The sequence below is a fragment of the Corapipo altera genome, unplaced genomic scaffold (genome assembly GCF_003945725.1).
Source record: "Corapipo altera isolate COAL_440 unplaced genomic scaffold, ASM394572v1 308, whole genome shotgun sequence".
In the NCBI taxonomy this organism is placed as follows: Eukaryota; Metazoa; Chordata; class Aves; order Passeriformes; family Pipridae; genus Corapipo; species Corapipo altera.
The window spans coordinates 4,184,223-4,208,985 of NW_020884925.1; the positions used below are offsets into that span (position 1 = coordinate 4,184,223).

At 38.8% G+C, this 24,763-nt stretch overlaps 1 protein-coding gene across 1 annotated transcript in view; it reads left to right on the top strand.

The window, feature by feature from the left end:
• The first annotated feature begins 2 nt into the window (after positions 1 to 2).
• VPS13C (vacuolar protein sorting 13 homolog C) overlaps positions 3 to 24,763 on the top strand; it is an 82,097-nt gene continuing 57,336 nt past the window's right edge. Inside the window, exons 1-29 of the mRNA XM_027657563.1 lie at positions 3 to 50; positions 287 to 359; positions 1,100 to 1,195; positions 1,967 to 2,068; positions 4,383 to 4,445; positions 6,000 to 6,065; positions 7,563 to 7,672; positions 8,472 to 8,531; positions 9,125 to 9,184; positions 9,928 to 10,008; positions 11,684 to 11,741; positions 11,953 to 12,080; positions 12,880 to 12,986; positions 13,578 to 13,749; positions 14,203 to 14,265; positions 15,387 to 15,522; positions 16,100 to 16,194; positions 16,816 to 16,958; positions 18,343 to 18,535; positions 18,677 to 18,791; positions 19,122 to 19,258; positions 19,947 to 20,073; positions 20,671 to 20,788; positions 21,128 to 21,257; positions 21,514 to 21,592; positions 22,305 to 22,444; positions 23,018 to 23,171; positions 23,597 to 23,673; positions 23,857 to 23,916. Of these exons, the coding sequence (XP_027513364.1) occupies positions 3 to 50; positions 287 to 359; positions 1,100 to 1,195; positions 1,967 to 2,068; positions 4,383 to 4,445; positions 6,000 to 6,065; positions 7,563 to 7,672; positions 8,472 to 8,531; positions 9,125 to 9,184; positions 9,928 to 10,008; positions 11,684 to 11,741; positions 11,953 to 12,080; positions 12,880 to 12,986; positions 13,578 to 13,749; positions 14,203 to 14,265; positions 15,387 to 15,522; positions 16,100 to 16,194; positions 16,816 to 16,958; positions 18,343 to 18,535; positions 18,677 to 18,791; positions 19,122 to 19,258; positions 19,947 to 20,073; positions 20,671 to 20,788; positions 21,128 to 21,257; positions 21,514 to 21,592; positions 22,305 to 22,444; positions 23,018 to 23,171; positions 23,597 to 23,673; positions 23,857 to 23,916 (2,991 nt within the window). The remainder of the gene's footprint in view (positions 51 to 286; positions 360 to 1,099; positions 1,196 to 1,966; positions 2,069 to 4,382; positions 4,446 to 5,999; positions 6,066 to 7,562; positions 7,673 to 8,471; positions 8,532 to 9,124; positions 9,185 to 9,927; positions 10,009 to 11,683; positions 11,742 to 11,952; positions 12,081 to 12,879; positions 12,987 to 13,577; positions 13,750 to 14,202; positions 14,266 to 15,386; positions 15,523 to 16,099; positions 16,195 to 16,815; positions 16,959 to 18,342; positions 18,536 to 18,676; positions 18,792 to 19,121; positions 19,259 to 19,946; positions 20,074 to 20,670; positions 20,789 to 21,127; positions 21,258 to 21,513; positions 21,593 to 22,304; positions 22,445 to 23,017; positions 23,172 to 23,596; positions 23,674 to 23,856; positions 23,917 to 24,763) is intronic.

Here is a 24,763-nt window from a genome sequence, read left to right on the forward strand (position 1 = left end):
AAATGCAGGAACTTAAACCAAGGGATGTTTCCAGTGGCTTTACATTTGCAGTGTGTTAGATTTCTGTGCAAAAGTAATTAAGGGAAGGTCAGTATTTTACACCATTTTCAGAGAAGTAGCCTACACCTTCTTGAAAAAGAAGGGATTAAAGGACTGTGATATGATCCAACTTTTTCTTTTTCCCCCCTAATTTGCATGTCTGCTGCTGTCTGGATTATTTTTGTTTTCCTCTTAAGATTTTCCACCAGCAAAGAAGTAGCTTTTCATTTCTGTATGTAAACACAAGCTTATCTTTAAAATCTTTTTTTATTTACAGAGTGAACTGGATGTACCTTTTAGAATAAAAGTTGGTCAGATAGGTAAGTTTGAGTCCCGATGCAAGTATTGAAATGGAAATTTTAACACAGGCTTTAAGGTCAGTCCTGCCCCTGAGTTTCTTTGATGAAGCTTTCTGAAGTGTAGTTGTGAAAGTAGCACAGAAATTCAGTGTGTCTACCATGGATGTTATCTGGCAAACCCTGTTTGTGTAACTTCACAGGTTGGTATGAAAAACATGTCTGAGAGGTTCTTCCTGGATTCAGGAATGATCCAGGGAGCTGTTTAGTATAGACATGACTCTTTAAAGGAGTGATTAGGACTATGAGGAATTTAAGTAAGATTCCCAAAACTGACAGATATGCCAAAGGTTTAGGAACTCTTAGTTAGATGTTTTTTTAAAAATTTCCTTTCTCTGGTGGTCAGCATTGCTTTTTCACATGAAACAATTGTTGGAGGTGTATATATGTTGCATTTTTTCTTCTACTTCCCTGGGAAAATCACGTTCATCCCAGTGAATTGAACTCCAGTCACGATCTCAGGTTTTGATATGAAGTATTCTGACTCAGACTGCAACTTTTTGCTCAAAACTATGGCTTATGTTTCCTCTGCATATGTTTTATCACTTCAAGGGCTTTATAAAATGTTCAGGCCCCCATGTTTTACTTTCCAGGATATTCAGGACACCAGGATATAGGGCTAATCCTCTTCAGTTCCTGAGGGCTTGTTTGGACTAAGCACAGTAGATTTTTGTTTTGATGTGATTTTTATCTGCTTTGTTTAGATAAACTTACTCTGAAGATTCCTTGGAAGAATCTCTATGGAGAGGCAGTTGTTGCAACTCTAGAAGGCTTGTATCTTCTGATAGTTCCTGGAGCAAGTATGTGAACTCTTCTTACAACAGTTCAATAATGGGAAAGAAGAATCTCTCAGGGTACCCTGTAAATGGGTATAGAATAGCAAGTAGCTCCTGGGAGCTGCCACTTCTACATTCAGTTCCCTCAGGGAAGTTTCTAGACAAATGTTGACAAGTTAGTAGACAAGGGTGGGAGAAAACAGCACCTGTTGCTTTTATGGAGATCCTTGGTTGTATCCATTCCAAGTTCAATTCAACAGCCAAGTTTCCTCTAAAATGTGTTTATCCTGTATCCAGTTTTCTGGCATGGTTTAGAGCTTTGGCTGTTGCATGATATAGTTTGTCTGCTTCTAACTGGCAAGAGTTGCAAGTAGTAATTCCATTAGTATTGTTTTTAGGGAGAGGGAAGAGGATCAGAGAACTTGATTAGTTTTCTCTGAAATCAGAACCTCTGGTATGTTTGAGCAAACTTGCAAATTTATACAATATCAAATATATGTGTAGTAGAACTTACAAACCTGTGCTATATTGCCACAGACCACACTTAGGGGTTTAATTTCCACAGATAAATTCTCCTGTGAAGTAATACTGAATGGTTGGCATGATCCTGTTGTGTCTTACTGTGCCAAAAATAACAATTTTGGAGGCTGAGAGCAGCATTCAGCAACAAAACCTGGAACAGGCTTTGCCTCAAACAAGGTGTTTTGCAATGTGATGTATATGGTCTGTGCTGCTTGATAATGCATTTATGTGACTTGGGAATTAGGGTTAAAGCTGTCCCAACTTGACTTACAGGTGTTAAATATGATGCCGAGAAGGAAGAAAAATACTTGCAGGATAATAAACAAAAGGAACTGGCAAGAATTGAAGAAGCCTTGCAGAAAGCAGCAGAAAAAGGTACTGAGTTAATGATGCAAATCTGCAGTGGAATTTGAGGACTTAAGCTGTGCTATGAAAGAAAAGTTCTGATTTGTGATTGACTGCATAAATCTTGTTTTTTCAAGTGTCTAGGTAATCTTACTACAGGGCTTTGAAAAGCCTGTTTCCTCTAAACACTTGAAGAAAGTGTTATTTGTTTGTTTAACATTTATTTATCCAGTCAGATTCCATGGGAAGTGGGAATTTGATAATGTAGTGTGTCTTTTTTATCCTTTTCCTTCTCTTTTTCCCCCCTTAAAGCTCTAAGGGAACAGGACCGATGACAGAAACTGCATTGCATGAGGCTGATGTCGTTACCTTGGTTTAGATCTTCAGGAATAGATGTTTCACTGTGTTTTAGAGGTGCATGGGGTGGGTTGTTCTTTGCTGAAGGGAATCTATAAGGGGAATGGTCAGGCTTGTGAAGTTTTACTGTAGTAGTGCTTTCATTTCAGTTTCTGCTGTCCTTTTATGATGTACTGGGTTTGGACTGGTTTGGGAATTGAGACTCTTGAGCAGGAAATAATTCATGAGACAAGGAAACAATTGAGCATGAACATAGGAAACTTAAAATTTAGCTCTAGGTCATAAAAAATGTTAGAGGTTCAATTATAGGTTAAAATAATTGATATTTAAGTCTAGTTAGCCTGATTTATGGTGGTAGGTTTTGTTTGTTTGTTTTGCTGTTGTTTGCTTATATTGTTGTAAGAAATACCTTTCATAAAATTATGGTATAAATTAGGCTTGTTTGGACAGAAACCAAGCTCAGAACCAATGACAGGAGGAAGTTCTCACTGGAGTTTTTGTCTGAAGTGAGACCTGTTTGTTGGCTGGTATAATGGTTCTTAGGATGCATTTCCAGGGTAGCTGTAATAGTGCAGGTCTTGGAAAAGTTACTGAAAATGAGATGATGCTTCAAACACTTGGAAAAACACTTGGGTGTAATCTCTTTGCTTGTTTAATTTTGCAGCTGTAGGAGAGCCTCCTGCCTTTTTCCTGCTTTGCTGGTTTGAGAGGTACATTTGCAGTTCCTTCAGACAGCAGTCTGACAGTCTGTTTGCAGTGAAGAAAGCAGCTTTGCCTTATTTCTTGTCTTTATTATGCCAGAAATGGTATGAGAGCTGAGACAGCTCCAGTGAAAGAATTTTGCAGCCATTCCTTCCTCCTGGGGCAAAGGAATGTTGGGGGAGGTTTAACCTCAGTTATGTAGCACTTGTAAAGCAGCAGGACTTCAGCCAAAGTTCTTGGCACCAGAAGCAATGGGATGAAGGGATAATACACCAAGATGAATTTAACCTAATGGGCACTGCTTGAGATAATTCCATTTCTGGAACTTCATGTAACCGAGTGAGTCTGTGCACCTGTGGGTTTGTAAGGCTTTTGAAAAAAATCAATGTATAGAAAATGGTACCTCAGTAGCTGAACTCCTTATATAAAGAACAAGAATTAGATTTAGTCATGTTTTGCAGTTTTAAACTTTCAGCCTTGAGAAGGAAAAGCCAGAGGAACATTTAAATTGGATTATTTTGAGGTCCAGCTGGAGATGTTCTGTTACTGTGTGATTGTATTTCAGTGATAGCCGTTTGTGTTCTGGTGTTGTGCTGGAACATTGTTCTCAGGGGGACTTGTGTAGATCTTGCTTGAGCAGGTCCTTTGCCTTTACTGCATACAGAAACCTACTGAACCATAAAATTGCCCTGCTGAACCATAAAATTCTAAGAACTCAGCTTTCTGTAGGCTTTTAAGACCACACAATACTGCTGAAAATCTAGGAAATATATGGAATAGAAAGTTGTCAGGGTTCATGAATTCTCAGCTGTATTTTCTTTTCTGCTTAGTACTCAATTTATAGTAATGTGTTGAGAATCTTGATTCAGTACTTGGATTTAAGAGTCTCTTAGTATAAATAGTTCTGGGGATATTTTCTTTTGACATGCTGTTCAAATATTGAGCAAAATGATCAAGTCACTGTGGGGGCAGCACAGTGTGATGGGGAAGTGGAAACTGCTGACACAATCTGATGAAACTGTTTTCTTTTTTAAGAAACAATCCCTGTCTGTATCAAGCCTCATATGGAGACCAGAGCTTGCAGGTCTTGTCTTTTGGTGGTTATAAGAAAAAATGAGGATTGCATGATTTTCCTGTGTAGGTAATCTTGGAAAGCAGATGTTCTGAAGTGGCTTTGGCTGTCACATACTGTAATGGAAATACTAACATATCAGAAAGGCTTTGTGAACTTAACTTTCTTTTAAACCAAATGCCCTTTTTGTTATTTGCTGCCATGTGGACCAAGGCACTCACTCCCAAGATTCCCTGTATGGGTTGGAGAGTCTGGTTTACAAGGACACCAAGCCTGGTGGGTATGCATGGTTACTTACCTTTTGCACCCCCCTCCAAAGCAGCCAAATGTAGCAAGGAGAGAACAATTCTTGTTTGTAAACATCCACATGTTGGTGGTTCCAGAAGTAAGGTTTCAATGAATGTGGATTCAAGGGGGGTCTTGCAATGACTGGTCCTCTTTTAATAGAGGAACTGTTCAAGATGCTTAAAAGACCACTTAAAGAGATTTCCATCAGTCAGCTGCTGGAGCTCAAGAATGCTGACAATATTCTGCTGTAGTTTTACAAGACTATCTTTAGCTGTTTGTAAAGTAGAGAGAAATTACCCTGACTTAATGTGTCTGGGCTTAAGATAAAGGAAGTTCAGGCTGTCTTGAAACCATGGACAGACAAACTGAGCCACAGCAGGCTGAAGGCATTGCCATGCTCTCCCCTGGTTCTGTTTATTTGGATTGCTCTCAAGGAAACAGCTTCCACTGAAATTCAGAGGAACTGTGGTTGTGTTGTACCTGCTGTATTTTTAATTTCTCTAACCAAATTTTCAGGAATTTAGACTTAGCCAAAATTACTTACTGGGTTTTTATCTTAGCACAGGTTAGAATGAGCTTAAAAACACACGTTTAGTTTGCTTGTAGTAATGGTGTGGGTGATCAAGGGGACAGTCACGTTGCCTTGGTTTTGTCATACATGGCAGTGAAAGCCTGAGACCTACAAATTCACAGTAAGTGAAGGAAGCTGTCCTTAAAATACCATTTATAGGGTATTACTTGTAATGTTACAAGGAACCATCCAAAAGGAAACATTTCTATTTGCCATAGTTTTTAAGTTTTATTATTTGTAGAGTGATCACTTTACCTGCAAGACAGGGTGAAATCTTGGCAGGCAATTTCTCCTCTTCTGTTTGAACAGGCCTGCAAATGGCAGGAGTTGTTCCACAGCAGGTACAGTTACACTTGCTGCCTTCTCTTCAGTGGGATGCACCCTTCTGGTGCTGCAGCCTCCTGAAGATAAGCTCAGGCAGCACTGCTGCCCAGTGCCTTTCCCCCAGAGAGGGGGAAGAAACAGTCAACTCACCAAACTGGTTTGCTTTAGAACTGGGCAAAAGCACGAGCATTATTTTAATTATTGAAAGTTGTGGTAGAGTGGGTCATCATTTGTGTGCAAACAAGGGAATTTAATGTCATGTAGAGTTTTTAGTCATCATTTCTCTCTGCCTGTTTTGCAGTTACTGCAATTGTTCTTGCAGGTTACTTTCAGACCATACCATTGATTAGCACGAGAACCATATTGAAAAGTTCTCTTTGGGTTTCCACATGTATTTCAAATATCTCAGCTTGGAAGTTATGCCCTTTATGGTAGAAGCTTCCTGTAGATTTATATCTTATGCTGTAAGAAGTAGCTACTTCCTTAACAGACCTGAATTTCTTAAAGCTTTTAATGAGACCTTGCTAAGGCTTTATGCTTTAAGACAAGCTAAACTTTTCTTCTGTGTTTTCTTATGCTTTCTTACATTCCTGCTTTACTAACTTGAATTTTATCCTTTTCCCAAAAAATTGCTTGCACTGGCAAAGGACGTAAGCGTAAAAAGTACAAAAAGCATTTTAAGAGACCCTTTAAAGGTCATGACCACTCAAAAGGTGGGTAACACTTATGGCTTTTAACTTTAAGACTTCCTTCTTTTTGCTTTCTCTTTGTACTAGTTTTGCATAGTCTTGGCTATCCACGCAGTGATACCTTTTTTTCTGCTGTTTGAAAGAGAGGACATAAATTGGAGAGAGCTCTTTTTTTGCTGTTTATCCATTCTCTGGATTCAGTGAGGCTGAAGAGAGTCCTTGATTCTCTCTTTTTGAGTAGTTCTGGCTTTTTTTTTTTTAATTAGTATTGTTTTGATATCTACTAATAGAGAGTGGGAGTTGTGAAAAAATAATTAACAGGAGGAAATGTGAGTTGCATGTAAAAGTGATACAATGTTTTGGTTTCTTCTGAGTTCCTGACTAATTTTTTTCAGTTGAAATCAAACACTCAAACTGTGTTATATCACACTCAATAGCAAAGTCTTTTTGGTTTTAAATGGATTTCTTGAGCCTCTCTTAAACTTTAAAAGAAATTATGCCCTCGTTATAGCAGGATGTCCAAAGTGAGATTCCTGTGGTGTGCAGAGTGCATGTTAACAAAGGTGCTTGGGTAGCCATGGCTCTTTCTTCAGCTTGAGCCATCTGTAGCATTTCCAAGGGAGATGTCCAAGCCTGGCAGGCTCATTAGTGGCATTCCCTGGAGCAGGCACTTTGTAAGGAGGGCACTGTGCAGTGTAACCTGTCAGACAGCTGGAGAACAAGCTGCTCATCCAGCCATGGTACAGGGGAAGTGTTCAGACACTCAACCTGAGAGAACAATTTAGAGTCATGTCACTATAATGAACTAATGAGGGGTTCTAAATATTCCTCCTTGTTTTGGCACATGTACATTTGTCCCTGGTGGGATGCTGGGCTGGTGTGGGTGTGCAGTTCCTGCTGCCCTGCCTCGTGCAGCAGAAATTCCAGTAGCCCTGTGTGCCATAGCCAAGTCTGATATGGACCTCACTTAAATGGTCACAGTGTGAGTCCAGTGAAGAAGAAATGGAATATTTCAGAGTAACTGTTGGTTTTCATTTATGATGTCCCAGCTTTTTAATTTTCTCTGGAGTGTTGTATGAAAGGCTTTAAGGGACTTGTCTCTTATTGTTGCAAGTCTCATCCTCATCTGGTTATTCAAGGGTATTTTGTGCTAAATTACACTGTCTTATCTATTTGCTTGTTGAAACCCCCAGTTAATCACTGAGGGACTTAGAAAACCTTTGACCTTGAAAGGAGTGGGGAGAAATATATTAATCCACAACTTGCTGTGAGCTAAACTGTTTTGACTGAAACCTAAATGTCTATTTTCTTATGGTTGTGTTGGATACAGGCAGCTGACAACACATCTTCAGAATATCAATATGCAGAAAAGGGAAAAAAAAAAGCAAATATGTAATCTAACTAAGGGAAAACTTAAATTAGAGGAAACATTATATTTACATTGGTGTAGTTGTTGGTGTGGTTAAATTCAAGATGCAATTAACTACACTGAATGCTGCTTTTTAAAAATTCTATTTCTAGACAAACCAAAGGAGGAGAAGAAGGATACTTTCTTAGAAAAGCTTGCAACTCAAGTTATAAAAAATGTACAAGTCAAAATCACGGGCATTCATGTTAAATATGAAGATGATGTAAGTAACTGCACCATATTTCCTTCATCCCCCCAATTGTCTATTCCATAGAGAGAAACTGTTCTCTGTCACCTTGAAAAAGTTGATTTCTTCTGCACCTCTTCAAATAAAGCACCCCAGACACGACCAAATGCCAGAAACGTGAATGTGTGAAACAGATATTGTCCCTTTCCCCTTGTGCAGTGCTGCCTTGCTCACTAAGGTGGATGGTGGCTGTTCTCACATCTCAGTGTGTGCAGTTGATGTGGAGTTTTTCAGTGCCCTGAGTAGAATCCAGAAGGCAGAAACTGGTGTGTTTGTGGATGAGCCTGAAGGCAACACTTAAAGGACAAATGAGAATGTTTCTATGAACTGAACAGATATTACTCCAGTCTGGTTCCAGCTTCCTTTAGGAAAATGATAAAGCAGTTTGTGATGAGATAATTGAGCATAAAAGAATAGCATTGGATAATAGTGTTCCTCAAACCTTTTTGGGGTCTGTTTTCAGAGGCATTACATTTCAAAAGGTTGGAGGACTGGCTGTCATAAAATGATACAGCTGACTGAGATGTGGTGCCCTGTAGTTCTTAGTTCTTTCCTATATGAGGATGTTAAAAGCCAAAAGGAAATTGTCAGTTGAACTGAAGGCCTAAGGCTTTACCCTGCAACCGTGTTGGTTTAGGGCATTCCAAGAATGTTTCAGCCAGAATAACTAAGCAGAGGAAGGCTCTCATAACAGCTCAGGATTTCAATCAACTGTAAATGACCCAAGTGTTTGCAGCAAGAGAATTAAATCCGTGTTGTTGTTCTGGTTTTGCAGATCACAGACCCGCAGTGTCCCATTTCCCTGGGGATGACGTTGGGCGAGCTCAGTTTGCTGGTAATTGTGTGAATGCCTGTTCTTGTGTTCTCAATTCACTTGTCTTTGGAGCAGCAGGAAGGAGAAGTAACATGTTAAGAAGATGCAGTGACAGGATGCAAACAGCTGGCAGCCAAGACAGTCTTTGATTCATGCAAATAGTACCTGCAGCAAGCAGAGGGAAGAGGATGGAGGGACATCACGCTTCCCCAGACCTGTGATTTGTTCTGATGACCCCAGTGATCCTTAAAGCTGAATATCTTCCTTTCATAGGGCAGGTTATTTCCAGGCCTAATAAATTAGGGCAAACATCACATTGTGATGATGAAGAATGTGGTATTTTGCCAGGCCTTGTGAGAAATGGGGAGAGAAAATTTCAGCTAACCTCTGTTTGCCTTAGTTGTTACTGATTTTATGGATAGGATAAGGAGCTGAATATCAGAATATACTCAGATTTTTATACTATTTTGACTTGTGTGTATGCAGTCTAGAGAAACTGGCATTTGTGATCATGTAGCACCCAAATGATGCATTTTTTGCTTGAAAGTGTCAGGTAAACCCACAAGTGTGTAACTAAGATGCACAAAATTACTTCTGTCACTTTGAACTTTTAGACAACAAACGAGAACTGGAAACCTTCTATTCTGAATGAGGCTGCAAAAATAATATACAAGGTAATGTATTTTGGTTTTTTTCCTACACAAGGGAAGAAATCACCTGATCTATAGATTAGTCATCTGGGGTTCTAAAAAAAGTTAGAAAAGTAGTTTGCTTTGTGAATTCTCCTGTTTATCTTTATTTTATTGCGTGTTTAAGCAGAAGTAGAGCACAAATAACTGGCTTTATTAAGACATAACTTTAAACTCTATGGTTTAAATAGTTTCCCTCGAATGTGAATGCTGATCCCCTCATTAGATGTATTACCCAGCAAATCTGCATGGAAACTGTGGTTTCAATAGGTTACCAAATTGCCATTTCCCACCCCAGTTTGTATTCCTAAGGTAACTGGGATTGTGGCAGCTGAGCAGTCTCTGTTTTCCCTGCCCAGCCCCTCCAGCCATCCCCCAGCCTGTGCTGAAGGGAGTGTGCAGAGAGCTGAGGAGTTACAGGAGTGATAGAAGAAGGGTTTAATAGTCCTGGGTTCTTTATTATGCCGAGTGTCAGTTTTGTGCTCCCGCTCCCCTGAAATCCAGAGCCACGTTTAACACATGTGCATGAACCTGTGCTTTAGGAACTTGCTTTTCAGCAGTTCAGTTTTCATTTGAAAACAGTATTGTAGGATGAAATGCATCTCAATGCTAATGCTTTGCTGTCTAGTCTGCTTCCCTTTGTTTTCTGTGTCCACAAATGGAAAGCCAAGTTGTGGGACAGTTGAATCCCGGGTTGCAGCTTGTTGCCTGTTTTGTGTCCTGTGCAGCTGCTGTGCCTGGACAGCCTCAGTGCCTACTGGAATGTCCCCAGCACAATGTACTACCATGGCTCCAGGGAGCAGATCCTGGTAAGATCCTGCAACACAACTGCAATTCTGCTGCTCTTGGAGTATTCAAAACTGATTTCTACCCCACTCCTCACTCTTTGGTCAGCTGTGCTCAGGGTCATCTGTAATCCACAGCTAATAATTGTTTGTGAACCTCATTTGTTATCAACCCCTATTTAGAAATGATAAGTTTTTGACCCATAATGTTTATGAAGATTTTCTCTGTGTCCTTGTACGATACTGTGTGTTTACTTTTTTCTCTTGTGCTCATCTTTTACAGATGTCTTTATTTTTGGTTCATTTTGCCCTTAGCAAAATCTGCACTTAACCTGGTAATCTTGGTTCTGACATGGAAGGTTGAATCAAAACTCTGAAGTGCTTAAAACTATCCAGTTGTTTAATAAAAAACAGCCAGTTGTTTAATAATAGCCAAGTTACTTCAGCATTACCTGTCTGTGGATGTTTTCTCCTTGATTCTCTCACACTTCAGTCCTTTTTGCTTCAGATTTTTAAAACAACTGAGGAACTGAGCAGATAGCAAATAATATGTCTTTTTTAGTAATGTTGTGTTAAATGCCTGAATGCATTTTATGTGTAATCTTTAGTGCAGCTTGTTTCCTGCAGAGCAAGGTCCTTCATCCAGACAGGCTGCTTTGGTCTTAATTTTATCAGCATCATCAGCAAATCAGATTTATCATAGTAGCTAATTGGTCCATGTTGTAGTAAGAATAAGCTGTGTAATCTGTAGCAATCTGCTACTTTTGTAGAACAGTCCTCAGATTTAAATAACATGAGTGTATGGCTGGTGGTGAGATTAGCTCTTTATCCTTAATCTCATAGAAGTTTGACTTGTATTAATATAGATCAGCAGGTGGGAAATAGGTTGAAATATAAATACTTTTAATTTAGAAAATGGACCTTTTATAAAATACAAACCAGTTTTTAAATAAAGAACTGGGAAAAGAATTAGGTTGAAGAAATTTGCAGTTAGTAAATATTTTCCTGGTCAAAACAACTCAATATTGATGGTTTTCCTAAAATATGAAAGGGAACAAGCACTGCATCTGCCTTCATGTAATAGCTGGTATGTTTGCCTTCCTAAAAGCAGGCTTCCTGCTTGGGCTGGTTGTGCCACTGCAATTCTGAAATGTATTTGGGCATGAATAAAGCATTCTCAAGAAATTGCCTAAAAATTACAGCATCAGGCAGACCTCATTTTGAATTAAGTCTTAGTTTCAGCATGATGTTCCTCAGGCTTCTTGGCTGTTCAGTTATGTTCCTGGCTTCTGTCTTTTAATTCCTCTCATACTTGCAGAATAGGCTCAAGTGGCCTCCTTATGTGTTAAACATGAGGAAGGGTAGAATGTGAATAGATGCTCCTGCTACAAGGGGTTTAAAAACTAATACTTGATCTTTTATGCTTTCATGAACTGTGTTTCTAAATTAACACTTATTTATTGCAAGATTTAGAAGGCAAATAGAAACTGTGCTAACGTTCCACTTCATACAAGAAACTTAAAATTCTTTTTTAACCTGGTGCATTTAAACCCTTCACTCTGAAGTGCTTGTGCTATATTAGATTTCCCATTTAGGGGGAGGAGGCCCTTGTAAAATACGTGTGTACTCAAAGCTTAAGAGAGCTGTAAACAAGTAAAGCTCCTGAGCAATTGCTAGACAGTGTCATGTTCCTTTGCAGGATCAGCTGAAAAGAGGAATTCCATGTGGTGGTAACCAGCCAGAAGATTACCAGTACAGTAAGTAAGGTGGGGATGGGTGAATATAAACTGTCCTGAGCGTGTTGGTGTGCAACAGCCTCACCTGATGGTGCCTGTGTGCTTGTTGATAATTCTGGGTTATCCTCATTCTGTGGGTCTTGAGCACACACATTATCAGTACAAAGTGGTTGATCTATTGCCTCCCATACTTGAAATATGAAATCCATCTCAATTTTTTTTAATCTTCAAGTTTTTAGACCAGTTTCAGCCTCTGCAAGACTGTATATCAACCCCTATGCAGAAGTAGAACTGAAAACTCCCAAGATTGATTGTAATGTGGAAGTACAGAGAATTGTCATTGAATTCACTAAGCCACAGGTGAGTTGGTTTGGTGTTTGTTATCCCCATTGTAGTTTGTGATGAACTGTAGGGTTTTTTCCCCTGGAAAACATTCTTCTTAGGGAGTTTTCTGCTTAAATGCAAGTAGAATGTCTGAGCTGTTTAGCAGTACCTGTGGGAAAGGTCATTTTCCCTCTGTGTAGCAATTTCCTGGTGCTAAATCCTGACACTCTTCTTTCTCTGGGGACCCTCTGGGGACCACCTGATCCGTATTCAGCCCTTCCAATAGCATTCCTTTCACACACAGAATGGAATCATGAGGAGCCCTTATCTTATTAAACCGCAAGCCAATGTTATAACTGCAGAGATGGGAAAATACAAGCAAGGCTGGGAATGAATGGAGTGTGCTGTCTTTGGCAGCACAGCCTGCTGAAGTACCAAGGAACTAATTTAGGTGTCTCCCCAGCAGTGTCAGTGTTGTCATTTATTCAGAGAGAATTCACAGTCAGTTGGCCAGAGAGCTTTTTAGCTCTTACTCATGTCAAAGTTTATATTGAGTGCAGAACAGTACCAGTAAGGTGAACTGATGCAAAGGCAGTTCTGAAATTAGGGAAACTGTGCATTGCCAGAGGAGTCTGGTTGGCTGGAGAAAGCCTGAGCCCCAGAAGTTTGTACAGTGGTGTCCTTGGAGAGCAGCGGGCGTGGTTTTCCCGCTTTTACATGGTGATGAAACTGCATTTCTGTGGAGTCTGGGGAATGCTGAAGACCATGGTGGTTGTTCAGGCAGTGTTAAACCCAGTGGGAAGCCCTGCTGAGAGCCCTGTTTCCTCCTGTGCAGTACCTGAGCATGATCGACCTGCTGGAGTCCGTCGACTGCATGGTTCGCAACGCCCCGTACAGGAGGTTCAGGCCCAGTGTCCCTCTCCATAAACACGCTGGGCAATGGTAAGATGGCAACAGTCCTGCCTTCTTTGGAACCCCCTCCAGCCTCTTCATTCTCCTCTGGGGTTAAAATCAGGTTTGAAACTAGATTGCATATAGCCTTTTAACTTTCACAGAGCTTTGCTGAGATCCAGGTGATGAAAGTCTCACTTGCTGAGCAAAAGTCCCCAAAATGTGAACAGCATGCCAGTGCTCTCTCTTAGAGGCTGGAATGTAATTTTAGAAAGACTAAAGAAAAAAATTAGCCAATGTAGTACAAGGGAAACATGTCTGTCAACTGTGCATTTTCTTGACTTTTTTCTAAGTGTTAACTGATGCTGATTATCAAAGTTCTTAAGTTTATTTAAAGCTGTTACACCCCAAGTTTGCAAACCTGCAGAAATCTATAAGGAATGAAGATTTGTAGTTCTTCAGGCATTAAATGTAAGCCCTCAGTCTATTTGTCAAAGTGATGTTGAAACCACTAAAATTTTTATAAGCCAAGTTACTCAAATCACAAGTGGTAAACAAAGTTTGCATATTAATAAACTACCTCTTGTAAGTTGTAATGCACAAATGGAATGGAAGTTGTTCACAAATTTGGGATTATTGTAGGTGGAAATATGCAGGTGACAGTGTTCTTGAGGTTCACATCAGAAGACACACTCGGATGTGGTCGTGGAGTAACATCAAACAACACAGGCAGCTTCTGAAGAGTTACAAAAACACATACAAGAACAAGCTGACACAGAGTAAACTGTCAGAAGAAACTCAGAGGCAAATTCAGGTATGAGTTTTTTGTCTTTGGAGAAAGTATGTTTTGGTCCCATTGTGAAATAATTCTTGAAAATTCAGTAATCCAGGGTGATGGTTTTACAGGGGTACAAGAGGTCTGTGGAAATACCATTTTAATCTGAAGTTCAGTGTAAGCTGCTGTGGAAGGAAAATTAAAATACTAGTAAAGTGCCATTTAAAATAAAACTTCTTTGGTGGAGGATTAAGAAGCTTGGATGCATTTAATAAAGTGCAAGAGTAATCTGATAAAAAAAAAAATTGGACTGTGTAATATCAGATTTCATCTTGTACTGAACTTTGAGGGGGGGATATACCCTAGAAAGAAATGAGCAGATCTAGGAAGAAACTGGAGTGTAAATACAAAGGAACTCTTAGAGAATTTGTGGTGAAGAGCCTTTCCTAAATGTGTTTTAGAGGCAACTGATCTCATAATCCATTTTTGCAGGACCTAGAAAGACAGCTTGATGTCTTCAATATAATCTTAGCAAGGCAACAAGCACAAGTTGAGGTAAGAGAGAATTTTTGTTTGAGACATATTGTAACACTTCAAATAGGATGGTTTTATCATGACAGTATCTTAAAATAATTGTGCTGGTGTGTATGATAGGACAGGTAGGTGGGAAAGCAAGTTTCCAAACTGGAAACCAGTTCCAAAAACCTACCAGTGTGTGCCCAGTGTTCCTGTTCCCCACGTTGTACCCTTCAGGCAGTTGTGGAAGGATCCTGATTTCATGATTCCTTTGACTTTTGGTAATTCAAGACTAGCTCTGCATTTTTCCCTTCCTACTTACTCCTTTAGATATTCTGGTTTTAGGGGACAGCCAGTCTAATTAAAAGGCAACTCAGACAGTTGTTAGGAGGTATATGAAGTCTCTAACTGCATTTTATTTTTGAAGTCATTTGTGACACTTAACAAGGAGATTCATGATATAACACTGTGAAAAGTGTTGTATCTGCAGGTAAAATCACAACCATGTAGCAGCTCAGAATAGTCCTCTTGTGAGAACATGCTACTGGTAGTTATCCCCCTAACATGAAAATTAACCTCTGTAATTGCATCGTGGGTTTCCTGTTCATGCCAGGGTAGCCTCAGTGTTTGGTTACACATCTGGAATGTGTGTAAAATTAAGATGAAAAAATAATAATGATGGTTCTTATTTTTGAGATGTTTGTGGTCAGAATTTCGTTTTTGAAATGTGAAGTAAAAGCTTGAACACAAATTAAAAATTTGAAATACTTTAAATTTTAAGAATTTAGAACTGAAAAAATTTAAAATTTCAAAAATTTTAAATGGTACAGGGTCAGGCCTCAGGTTTGTTGCTACCAGATTTAAGCAATGTAGTTGCTTTCTGTATCCTCCTAAATGCTGTCTTTTCGTGTAGTTTCTGCCTTTTGTAGTTTAAATGGCAGTGAAATTTGGAGAAAAAGCTGACCAAAGTTTAAAGTAACACATGCTTGTGTTTGTCTGTGCACATACACACACACACAGACCTGCCTCCCACTCTGATCCTCTTTTTGCCCCTGTCAAATGGGTCAAAGTGCTCTTTATTTCCTGTGGGGCTGCTTCAATCAATAGTAACACCACTAACTCCGTATTTTGTCCAATGTGTTTTAATTTCTGGTTTGCAGACAATAAGATCAGGACAAAAATTACTGAAGAAGAAAAGCACTGATGTAGAAAAGAAAAGTGGAGGATGGTTTGGTGGTTTCTGGGGTAGAAGAGAATCTAGGAAAAAAGAAGATGAAGAGTCCCCTGTTCCTGAAAGTAGGTGTAGATTGTAATGCACTAATGTTTAGAGAGACTCCCAGTTTTTATATACATTAAGAAGAAAGTTGTATTATGTTTTGCTTCCTACTATACAGAAGGAGAGAGTGTGGCATAAACAGTGCAGTATTGATTATTTTACAGGATTACTCACTGAATATTGAGCTGGCAAATAAGGCAACCTCTGAAATGACCAATGCTTGTGGCCTCAGAGTCTTGGTGAGGAGAAGAGTGTGGCACTTACAGCTGTAGAGATCATTAGCAGCAATTGGAATACTTTTTTTCTGGTGATATGCTGTCTGGATCAGAGATTTGTTCTAATAAAACTCCTCAAAGCCATTTTCATAATTGGGAATTATGGGAACTCCTGTGATTAAAAACTATATTGATTTCTGAGCTGTATATGTAACACTATACATGGACACTGCTGTGTGAATTATTTTACAGTCTGGACTTAGTGCAATATGAAGAATCCATGAAATGTATCTGCAGAACTTAAATACAGTAGAAAACTAATGTGGGGAAAAGTGCTTATTGCTATTTATAAAGTGCAAATTGTCTGGGTTTTTGGTTTTAGCTATTGATGAACTAATGACACCAGAGGAGAAAGCCAAGCTTTTCACTGCTATTGGATACAGTGACACCTCCCACAACCTTTCCTTACCAAAGCAGGTGAGCAACTTGTTATGGGCATGGGTTAAACAAACAAACCACCCAACAAATGAAGTGTAAAGCTGCTTTCATCTCCCTCAGTACCCTGAAGAAAAATGCAGGCTTCAGATTCAGATAGGAAATATTATTTGATTCTTCTGAAGTTGCTGATTGACAGAGTCCTAAAATGGTACATATGTTGGGAAGTCAAAATCCTTTCTTGGGAAGGTCAAGACGTGACATTCAGCAGCAAGAACAGCACAGGCATACATGCCATGTCTTCTAAAAAGTAGTTATTTAATGGGAGTATAATGATTTTGGTTATCTAGCTAGTTCTCAGCTGAAGGTAGTTTAGCTGTGCTTGCTTCACAGTCTAAAAACATGTTCCTCAAGCCTGAAGAGACTCAGACTGGATTTGCTCTGCATTTGTTGAACTACCCTGTTTTCTGTTAAAGAAATGACTGATAAGAGTTGAATCAAGTCAGGATTGTGCTTTGAATCCTACACAGAGATATGTTTCTAATCTGAGGTGCCTGGAATAACTTACAAAAACACATTTCAGTGGTTTGTTGAAATGAGGAGTTCAGAAAAGTTATTCTCATTGAGATGACTAATTTCAATTCCCTCTGTTCTTCTCACCAGTATGTTGCCCATGTTGTGACACTGAAGCTGTTAAGCACTTCTCTTACAATCAAAGAAGACCAGAATGTGGCAGAAACTCTTAAAGTGCAGATAATTGATCTGAGCACCAAAATATCCCAGCGCCCAGGAGCACAGGCCATCAAGTAATTGGATTGGTATTTTATTTTTGTAGAAACATCTCTGCCCCCACCCCCCTCCCCAGCTGCTTAATTCTTTTTCTTGGTTAGTGCATTATGTTGTATATTGATTTTTAATTTTCTGGGCATTCTGTAATTTCACTCCACTGTAAATCATATAATTTGGTGAATAACATGGAATAGAGTGAAGAGGGGAAGACTATTTGTTAGTTATCATGAACAATAGCAAACTCTCTCTTGAATCTAAGTGTCAGAGTGCTGAATATGACTTTTGGGAAGTGACAGCTAAGCAGTGTGAAGTGGTGTGGCCAACACACTCCAGCCAAGCTACTGCATGTGTTGCTTACTACCAAAGAAATGAAAAACTGTGTCTGTGTGTTTGGGTAAGAACCTGAGAGCTTCCTCTTTTAAGAGAGGGCACCTGAAATGTTGAACACAAATTATCGGATAGTCAGTAAATGAATTATTGGACAGTCAATGAATAAGATTTTCAGTGGCTGGAAAATGAGTCTGGGCACTTTCTATGGTTTCATTTGCAGTTCCTTCACTTCTGACTTTATGCATAAATCACCAGCCCAGCTGCTGACTCTTGAAACATTTTTGCTAAAAGCCATTGTGGTGAATATTAAAAGTGCAGCCTGAATGCTGAAGAAAACCAAGAAGAGCTTTGAAATTCTTTTACAGAAATGCATGCTATATAATTTAGTTGGCACGAGTGAAACAGAAGAACACATACTCTTATTTATGTTAGGTTTCAGAGAAAAATATAATTAAGTTATCTCAACAGAGGCAGGCTCGTGGCACTGATTATGCCCAAGCTGTGTTCCCTCCCAAAGTCAGGGGTTTCAAGGGTGGAGACCCAGGACCTGAAAATCAGTTTAGTATCTCATAGGTGCTTCTGAGGATGAATGAAGTTCGTGTGGTTTGGTGGTGTTCAGTGACTTCCTTCAAAGACTTTTTCTGCAGACACTTAACCCTGTTGTCAGGGCAGCTGTCAGCACAGAATAACCACTGGCACCAGAACAAGTCTGTAACTGATGTTTATGGCAATGCATCAGAGTTAACATTCCTACAACGTTCCTGCTCTTTTTCTTTATGTAACATAAATATTCTGCCTTTCTCTTCTCTTGCAACTGATTTTCTTAATAAACATGACCTGAAAGTTCTACTTAATCCACTTGGCAGGTACAAGTATTAGGAGGAAGTAACACCCCTGTGTTGCTGTAAACACCTTGCCTTCTACTTATTTTTCCAATTTAATAATGTAATTTTGTAAACCTGTCACATGTTAGTCATGCTGAGCTTTATTAAAGGCTTTCTCATCTTGCTGGTCTTTCCTAGATGTATTTAGCATTCCAATTAAGTATTTTTTACTATTCATCTTCTTTAGGGTTGAAGCAAAGCTTGAAAACTGGTATGTTACAGGCCTGAGACAGGACAACATTGTGCCATCTCTCGTGGCCTCCATAGGGGACAGCAAGTCTTCTCTGCTTCAGATCGAGTTCAACACTAACCCAGAGGACAGCCCAGCTGACCAGAGCCTTTCCATTGAATCCCAGCCTGTGGAAATCAAGTATGATGCAGTGAGTAGTAACCAAAGCCCTGAGTTATTTCTGATTCCTCTTTCTCTGCCAATACTCTCTTTGCTCTATTTTTGAGGTTTTACTTGAGGGACCTCTCTATATATTGCTGATTCTTGTCCCTTTTTTTTTTTTTTCCCAAAGAGAACAATAAATGCAATGGTAGAATTCTTCCAGACAAGTAAGGGAATGGACCTGGAAAGATTAACGACAGCCACGTTAATGAAGCTGGAAGAAATCAAGGAAAGAACTGCTACAGGTAAGATAATAACAAATCTCACCCAAGGTGAACCTTTGAGGGTGTTAAAAAGTTTCAATGTGATTACCTAAACACTTTGGTTATGCTTTGATCAATGGCCAGATAATATGATTGGGATCTTTCCTTGAGTTGTTTTCTTGGAGAATCAGTGGATGTTTTGTGGGAAGGATCATTGAGTTTGGTGAGAAATCAGTAAGTGCTACAGAAGTCAGTCTGGACTCCAGATGCTTTATCTTTCACATGAATAACACCTTTTGATGTGTTGACTGGCACAATTGTTTCACCTGTGAAGAGCATTTGAATTTCAGTGTCCTTCCCTTTTGATTTCAGGGTTAGTTCATATCATTGAAATGAGAAAAGTCCTTGACTTGAAGATTAACCTGAAACCTTCCTACCTTGTGGTTCCCCAGACGGGTTTCTACCAGGAAAATTCAGATTTGCTCATCTTGGACTTTGGTACATTTCAGGTATGGAAATAACCTCTCCTATAGGCTCAGAGGAAGCAAATATTCTTTTCTTTTAACATAGCTGTCACCTGAAACTGTCTTGCTTTCAGAAGGCAAAGATGATAATCTGTTTGAATGTGTTTTTAACTTGATGTACTTTTTACCAAGTACATTTGGGTCAGCAATTTGATCAGTGTTCAGAGTTGTTGTCTTTCACTTGCACTAGTTAATCCTCCCCAGGAAGCATGTTCATGTTTTAAACATGCTCATCATTTCATACCTTTCATTTCTTCAGCAGAACACATGAACTTTTGTTTCCTTTGGTTTGTAAAATGGTAGCCTTTTATTAATAAAAGAGAATTTAATTTTTCTCTTGAAGTTTGAATGTTGATTCCCTTGTTTCTGTAAAATTGAAAGATTGCAATAATTTAACTTGATTTAGCTGACTGATTATTTATTTTATTGTATTCCACCAGTAAAATGGTAAACTGATTAAAAAAATTCCTTTTGCACAAGTTTAATTAAGTGGATTGACAGAAGTAACAAAAAAAATTACTTATCAAGAATAAGTGAAGTGTGAAATGATTTTTTCTGTGTAAGAGTCCAAATGTCAATGAACTCCTGTGAATCATATTTTTCATCTTCACCAGAATGAACAACCCATGTCAGTAAGGTTTAGTCTTAATTTTATCTTGTTCTTTGTGTTTAGCTGAACAGCATAAATCAAGGCAGCAGTGAAACTTCTAGCTTTTCATCCCTGGAGGAGATTATGGACAAAGCTTATGACAAGTTTGACGTGGAAATAAAAAATGTGCAGCTTCTTTTTGGAAGAACAGGTAACAAAACAACGTAGTTGTTGTTTATTCAAAAGATTGCTGAAGGCTTCCAACCTGTAATAAATATGTTTTTAGAGAAAAAAGGCAAACCAAAACAAGTATGAAGAGATAGATTATAATAGGTATGAAAATTTGGTTGGTTTCTCTTCAAACAGCTGCTCTTTTTTGTTTGCACTTGTGCATCACCTCCTTCCTTTGATGCCATCAGTGAGTGTAAATGCACAGAACTGTTATGTTTTCCATCATGTGCAGGAAAAATACAGCTCAAATTTACCTGGAGTTTGTGGAATCAGCAGAATGCTAGGTTACTGTTTTGTGGTTTGTCTATCAATTTATCTATCTGTCCATCTTTTTGGGAGTTCAGTATTTAGATACATCTTTTACTGTGGAATTGGGCTTAAGGCTGCTGAGGCAATAGTGTTAACAAAGTGGACTAAAAGCTTTTAAAATACTTGACCTAAATGGTTTTAGGTTTCTCTGGTTGGTGAGTGGGGTTTTTTACCACCCTAGTGATGCCATTTGATGAAGTTAATGATACCCTAATTAAAGCAATTAGGAGGGGATGGTTTTTCATGTAGATTTCCTGACCATTTGCAGGTGAAGACTGGAAGAAGGCTCGTTTTCAACACCCATCGACGTTGCACATTTTGCAGCCTATGGATATTCATGTACAGCTGGCAAAATCCATGGTGGAAAGAGATACCAGGATGCCAAAGTAAAATATTAATGAGAAGACTTGTTTTTAATTATTGTGTGCTTACAGAAAAGAAAACTCTGGTTTCCCTAAAGGTTCAGTTACACTTTATAATTTGAAGGTATTAACTAAGGAATAGGAATAGCTTACTACTGTTTACAAACCCTTTTTTGGCCAGTTAGCTCCCTGGATCCTTTGCTGGTTACTAATTACTGCTTAAACTAAGTTCCAGACCTGTTTTAGTGCAGAATCACTGTGATGTGATCTTTATATCTGAGTATCCATATTGGTAAAATTTAATTCAAAAATTAATATGTGCATTTTGTCTTGGAGTTTGATCCCTTTGTTTTTTAAAAAAAGGTTTAAAGTGTCAGGAGGCCTTCCTTTGGTGCATGTCAGACTGTCTGACCAGAAGATCAAGGCAATTTTTGATCTGATTGACAGCATTCCCTTGCCTCAGAAATCATCTGTGTCAGCTCCAAGCACAAAGGTAAGCTGACTACAACAAGGAAAACTGAAAAAAAAATAAAAATAAAAAGACGTTGCTAAGCAAAGTGTCTTCACTGTGACTTAGCACCAGAACATGCTGGGCTCACTCAAACCAGGCTTGTGCAGCCTTTGGCACCTTTCCAAAGAATATGGGGGAGCCAAGGTGGGACATGCACCATCAGTGGAAAATGTGGACATACCACGTTATACAAACTTCAGAATCATGTGTTGGATTTTTCTCTTTTCCCTCCTCCCAGGTACCAGCTATTCCCACAATTCCTGTTGTCAGTAAAGGGTTACTTAGGACCCCCCAGTTGTTGGCAGAGATGGTGTCAGGTAAGGAGCTACAGATGTGCCTTTGTACAGGTAGAATAGCTCATATTTTTGTTATTGGTGTTAGAACATAGAACAGTAAAGATGGGTCTGATTGGTCATGTCTAGCTTCAAGTGCATAAGGAGATTTAAGATGCTGATGTTACCTCAGAATAATAAACTTGCTTTTTCTAGAAAACAAAGGCACCTCGTTTTTAATAATTAATTAATATTATGCATAAGCAACCTCTTCAAGTGAAAGTGAGCTATGAATTCCAGCTGTATTTGGTTGTTCTGACTGTGTTGCATTAGCAAAACTCTCCTTTTTCTGAAAAGGCAGAACTAGAATAACAGATGGGAAATTACTGTGTTGACACAGTGGATTTGAGCATTCATTTCCATGACTGTTCTAGGAAAGAACTTTCCCGTAGTGGAACCTTGCACAGAGTTTTCCTGGAGCTTCCTTTATAAGTGATTTTCCTTATATGTGTCCCTGAATGTCTGATGATGCATCTGGACCCCAGTGCTGTCCTTAATTTTTGTTTTGAAGGGCTTTAATTTCATTCACCCTTCACCCAGTGGGTAGGAGAGCAGTACAGATCCACACTATACTTTGTCAGGTTAGATTTAAACTGCTCATGCAGTTAGAAATCCTGTTGGAATGGGAAAGAGAGGGTGGGATATTTACCCCTGTTTCTGGAAAAAGTTTACCAAGGAAGTAATTTCACTTCTGTAGACTCTGAAGAAGAGTATTTTGATTTTGAGGAAAGCTCTGAACCAACTGATAGGTCACTACTTAAAGGAGAAGAAATAAGAAGTGAGGAGCCTGCTCAGGAGGAACTGACAGACCTTCAGCTGAAGTTTGAAATTAAAGAGGTATGTCTGGAATTCTATTTTCACCTTCTACATGAAGAATATTTTTAAAAAAAATCCAGTATTCATTTACCAGTGTTGTCCAGATTAGTGGATGCAAACACATAACCACCAAACAGAAAATATACAATATATATAATATTTCTGTGTGTGGGCAATTTATATGTAGTATGTATATGAGTTATTTCTTATATATATGTGATGCATAAATAAAACATAATACATACAGATGAATTATGTATTAAAAAAAAAAAGAAGAGTTGGAGTATTTTTGGTAGAGAAAAGTAGCACCAAGTCATAATTAGGGGGTAGGGGTGGGAAATCTGCACTGGAAGAACAAAAGGCAGACTGAAGCAGGTCACTTGGAAAGAACAAATCCCAGAATATCTTCCATGTTTATATCTGTCACCATTACACAATCACTTTTTGTTCTCTTTTTATACTCTTAAGTCTGTAATAAAAATAACAACAAAGCAGGAAAAACATTAATTTTGAACTTCTTTTCATTGTTGGTTTAAATGATGAGAATACTACGTGTGAGAAGGTGGTGTAACTGTGTATTTCTGGCTCATCCAGGTTTTAGTAGAACTCACCAAGCAAAAGAAAACTGAGGAAACAGTCCTTGTGTTTGATGTAATGCATCTGGGGACAGAAGCTACTGTCAGAACCTATAATTTAGCAGCTGTATCTTATTTAAAGAAAATAAGCTTGGATTACTATGAAATAGGAGGTAATAAGGAATGGAAGAGAAGTGTGTGTGTGTGTTTATATATATGAGTTATGTGAAGCTGTGGCTCTTCTGTCTGTTGTGCTCACTGAAATGCAAATGTTGGTCTAGTTTTTGGCTTACAATATTCAATATTCAGCTGTCCATTGGCAGTGCTTGTCCCATGGGACAGCTGGTAAGCTCTGGACTCTCACCAAATGCTTATTGGATAAATAAATAGCTTAGAGCTCAGTCTTTGGGTGGAGAAGGGGTACAGATTTACCAGTTTGCACTTAACAAAGAGAAACCAGTGATTCATATTTGGTGGTGCAGTGTATTTTAACAAACAGTATTGAGGGTTAATCGTTACCTCCAAGGCACAAATTCTTTGGTTCTCTGAAAGAGCAGAAATGACCCTAAGTGTTGTTTATTTCCTGTGTGTGTTTCAGGTAAAAAAACACCTATTCGTCTCATTAGTTCCTCAGATAAACCTGGCTTGGACCTTCTGAAGGTGGAATATATCAAGGTATCCATAAAGCTTTTTTAAATTATTTTTAAATCACCTCTATGTATTCTTAATATGTAGTCTATATATAGTCTTAAACCTACTATTCAGAAGTAGTTGGGTTGTTTTGTACCTTCTGAAGAAGGTACCAACCAGTACCTGGTTGGGATTAATATTAATCTTCATGCAAATCATCATTTTCAGGCTGACAGAAATGGGCCACAGTTTCAGACAGCTTTTGACAACACTGAACAGATGATTCAAGTGAGTGTTTGCAGATTTTATTGCTTATTTTCTTTTGGTTTGCTTGTCTAGAGTGGATTGAATAAGTTTTTTGCCTTTCCTGTTTTCCTACCCCTCCCAGCCTTGCAGCAAGAGATTTAAAATGTACTTGAAAGCTTTTGTACCACTGAAGAGCAATATGTTGGTCTGTTGAACTGTGATGGAACACTTGTAGCTAGATCATGTGGGTGAATTCAAACTGCTGTAAGGAAGCATCTTCTCTTGCATCAGAGATCATGAAGTTCACATGCCCAGAATGGGAAACTGTAGTAGAGACAAGAAATCTTTCCCCTTCCTGGCAGATAATCTGTATATATTATAATCTGCCACATAATCACCACTCTGTTGGCTAAATTCAATAAGTCTAAATCCATTTATGAGTGATTTTCCATCCAGGGGTGAGGGCAGAGGGTACTGTGTTCTGATTCTTCACTCTGAAATATGGCTTGGGAGCTTCTCACAAATCCTGCATGTCCCTCTCCATCACTTTTGTTGTAGACTCTAGAATGAGGCTTTGCTCTCTTAAGAATTATTGCAATATAGGGAAGTGTTTTTAGAAAATAAGTACGTAACTTCTCAAGTTCTGACTGTTGTACTTTTGAGCCAGAGGTTTCAGTCTAAGGACAAAGAGTGTCTTGAAGAATTCTGAAAATGAAGTACAAAGGGCTGTGTCTTCTGTGATAGGTGCTTCCCCCTCTTTGTAACTTGGCATTATTTTACCTGCCATATTTTGGTGTGAAGACTGAAATATTTCACTTATCACCTAATGGTTTTAGAGTATCTATAGATTTCATCTGCAAAGTTTAGTTAATACTGGAATCTTTTTGCC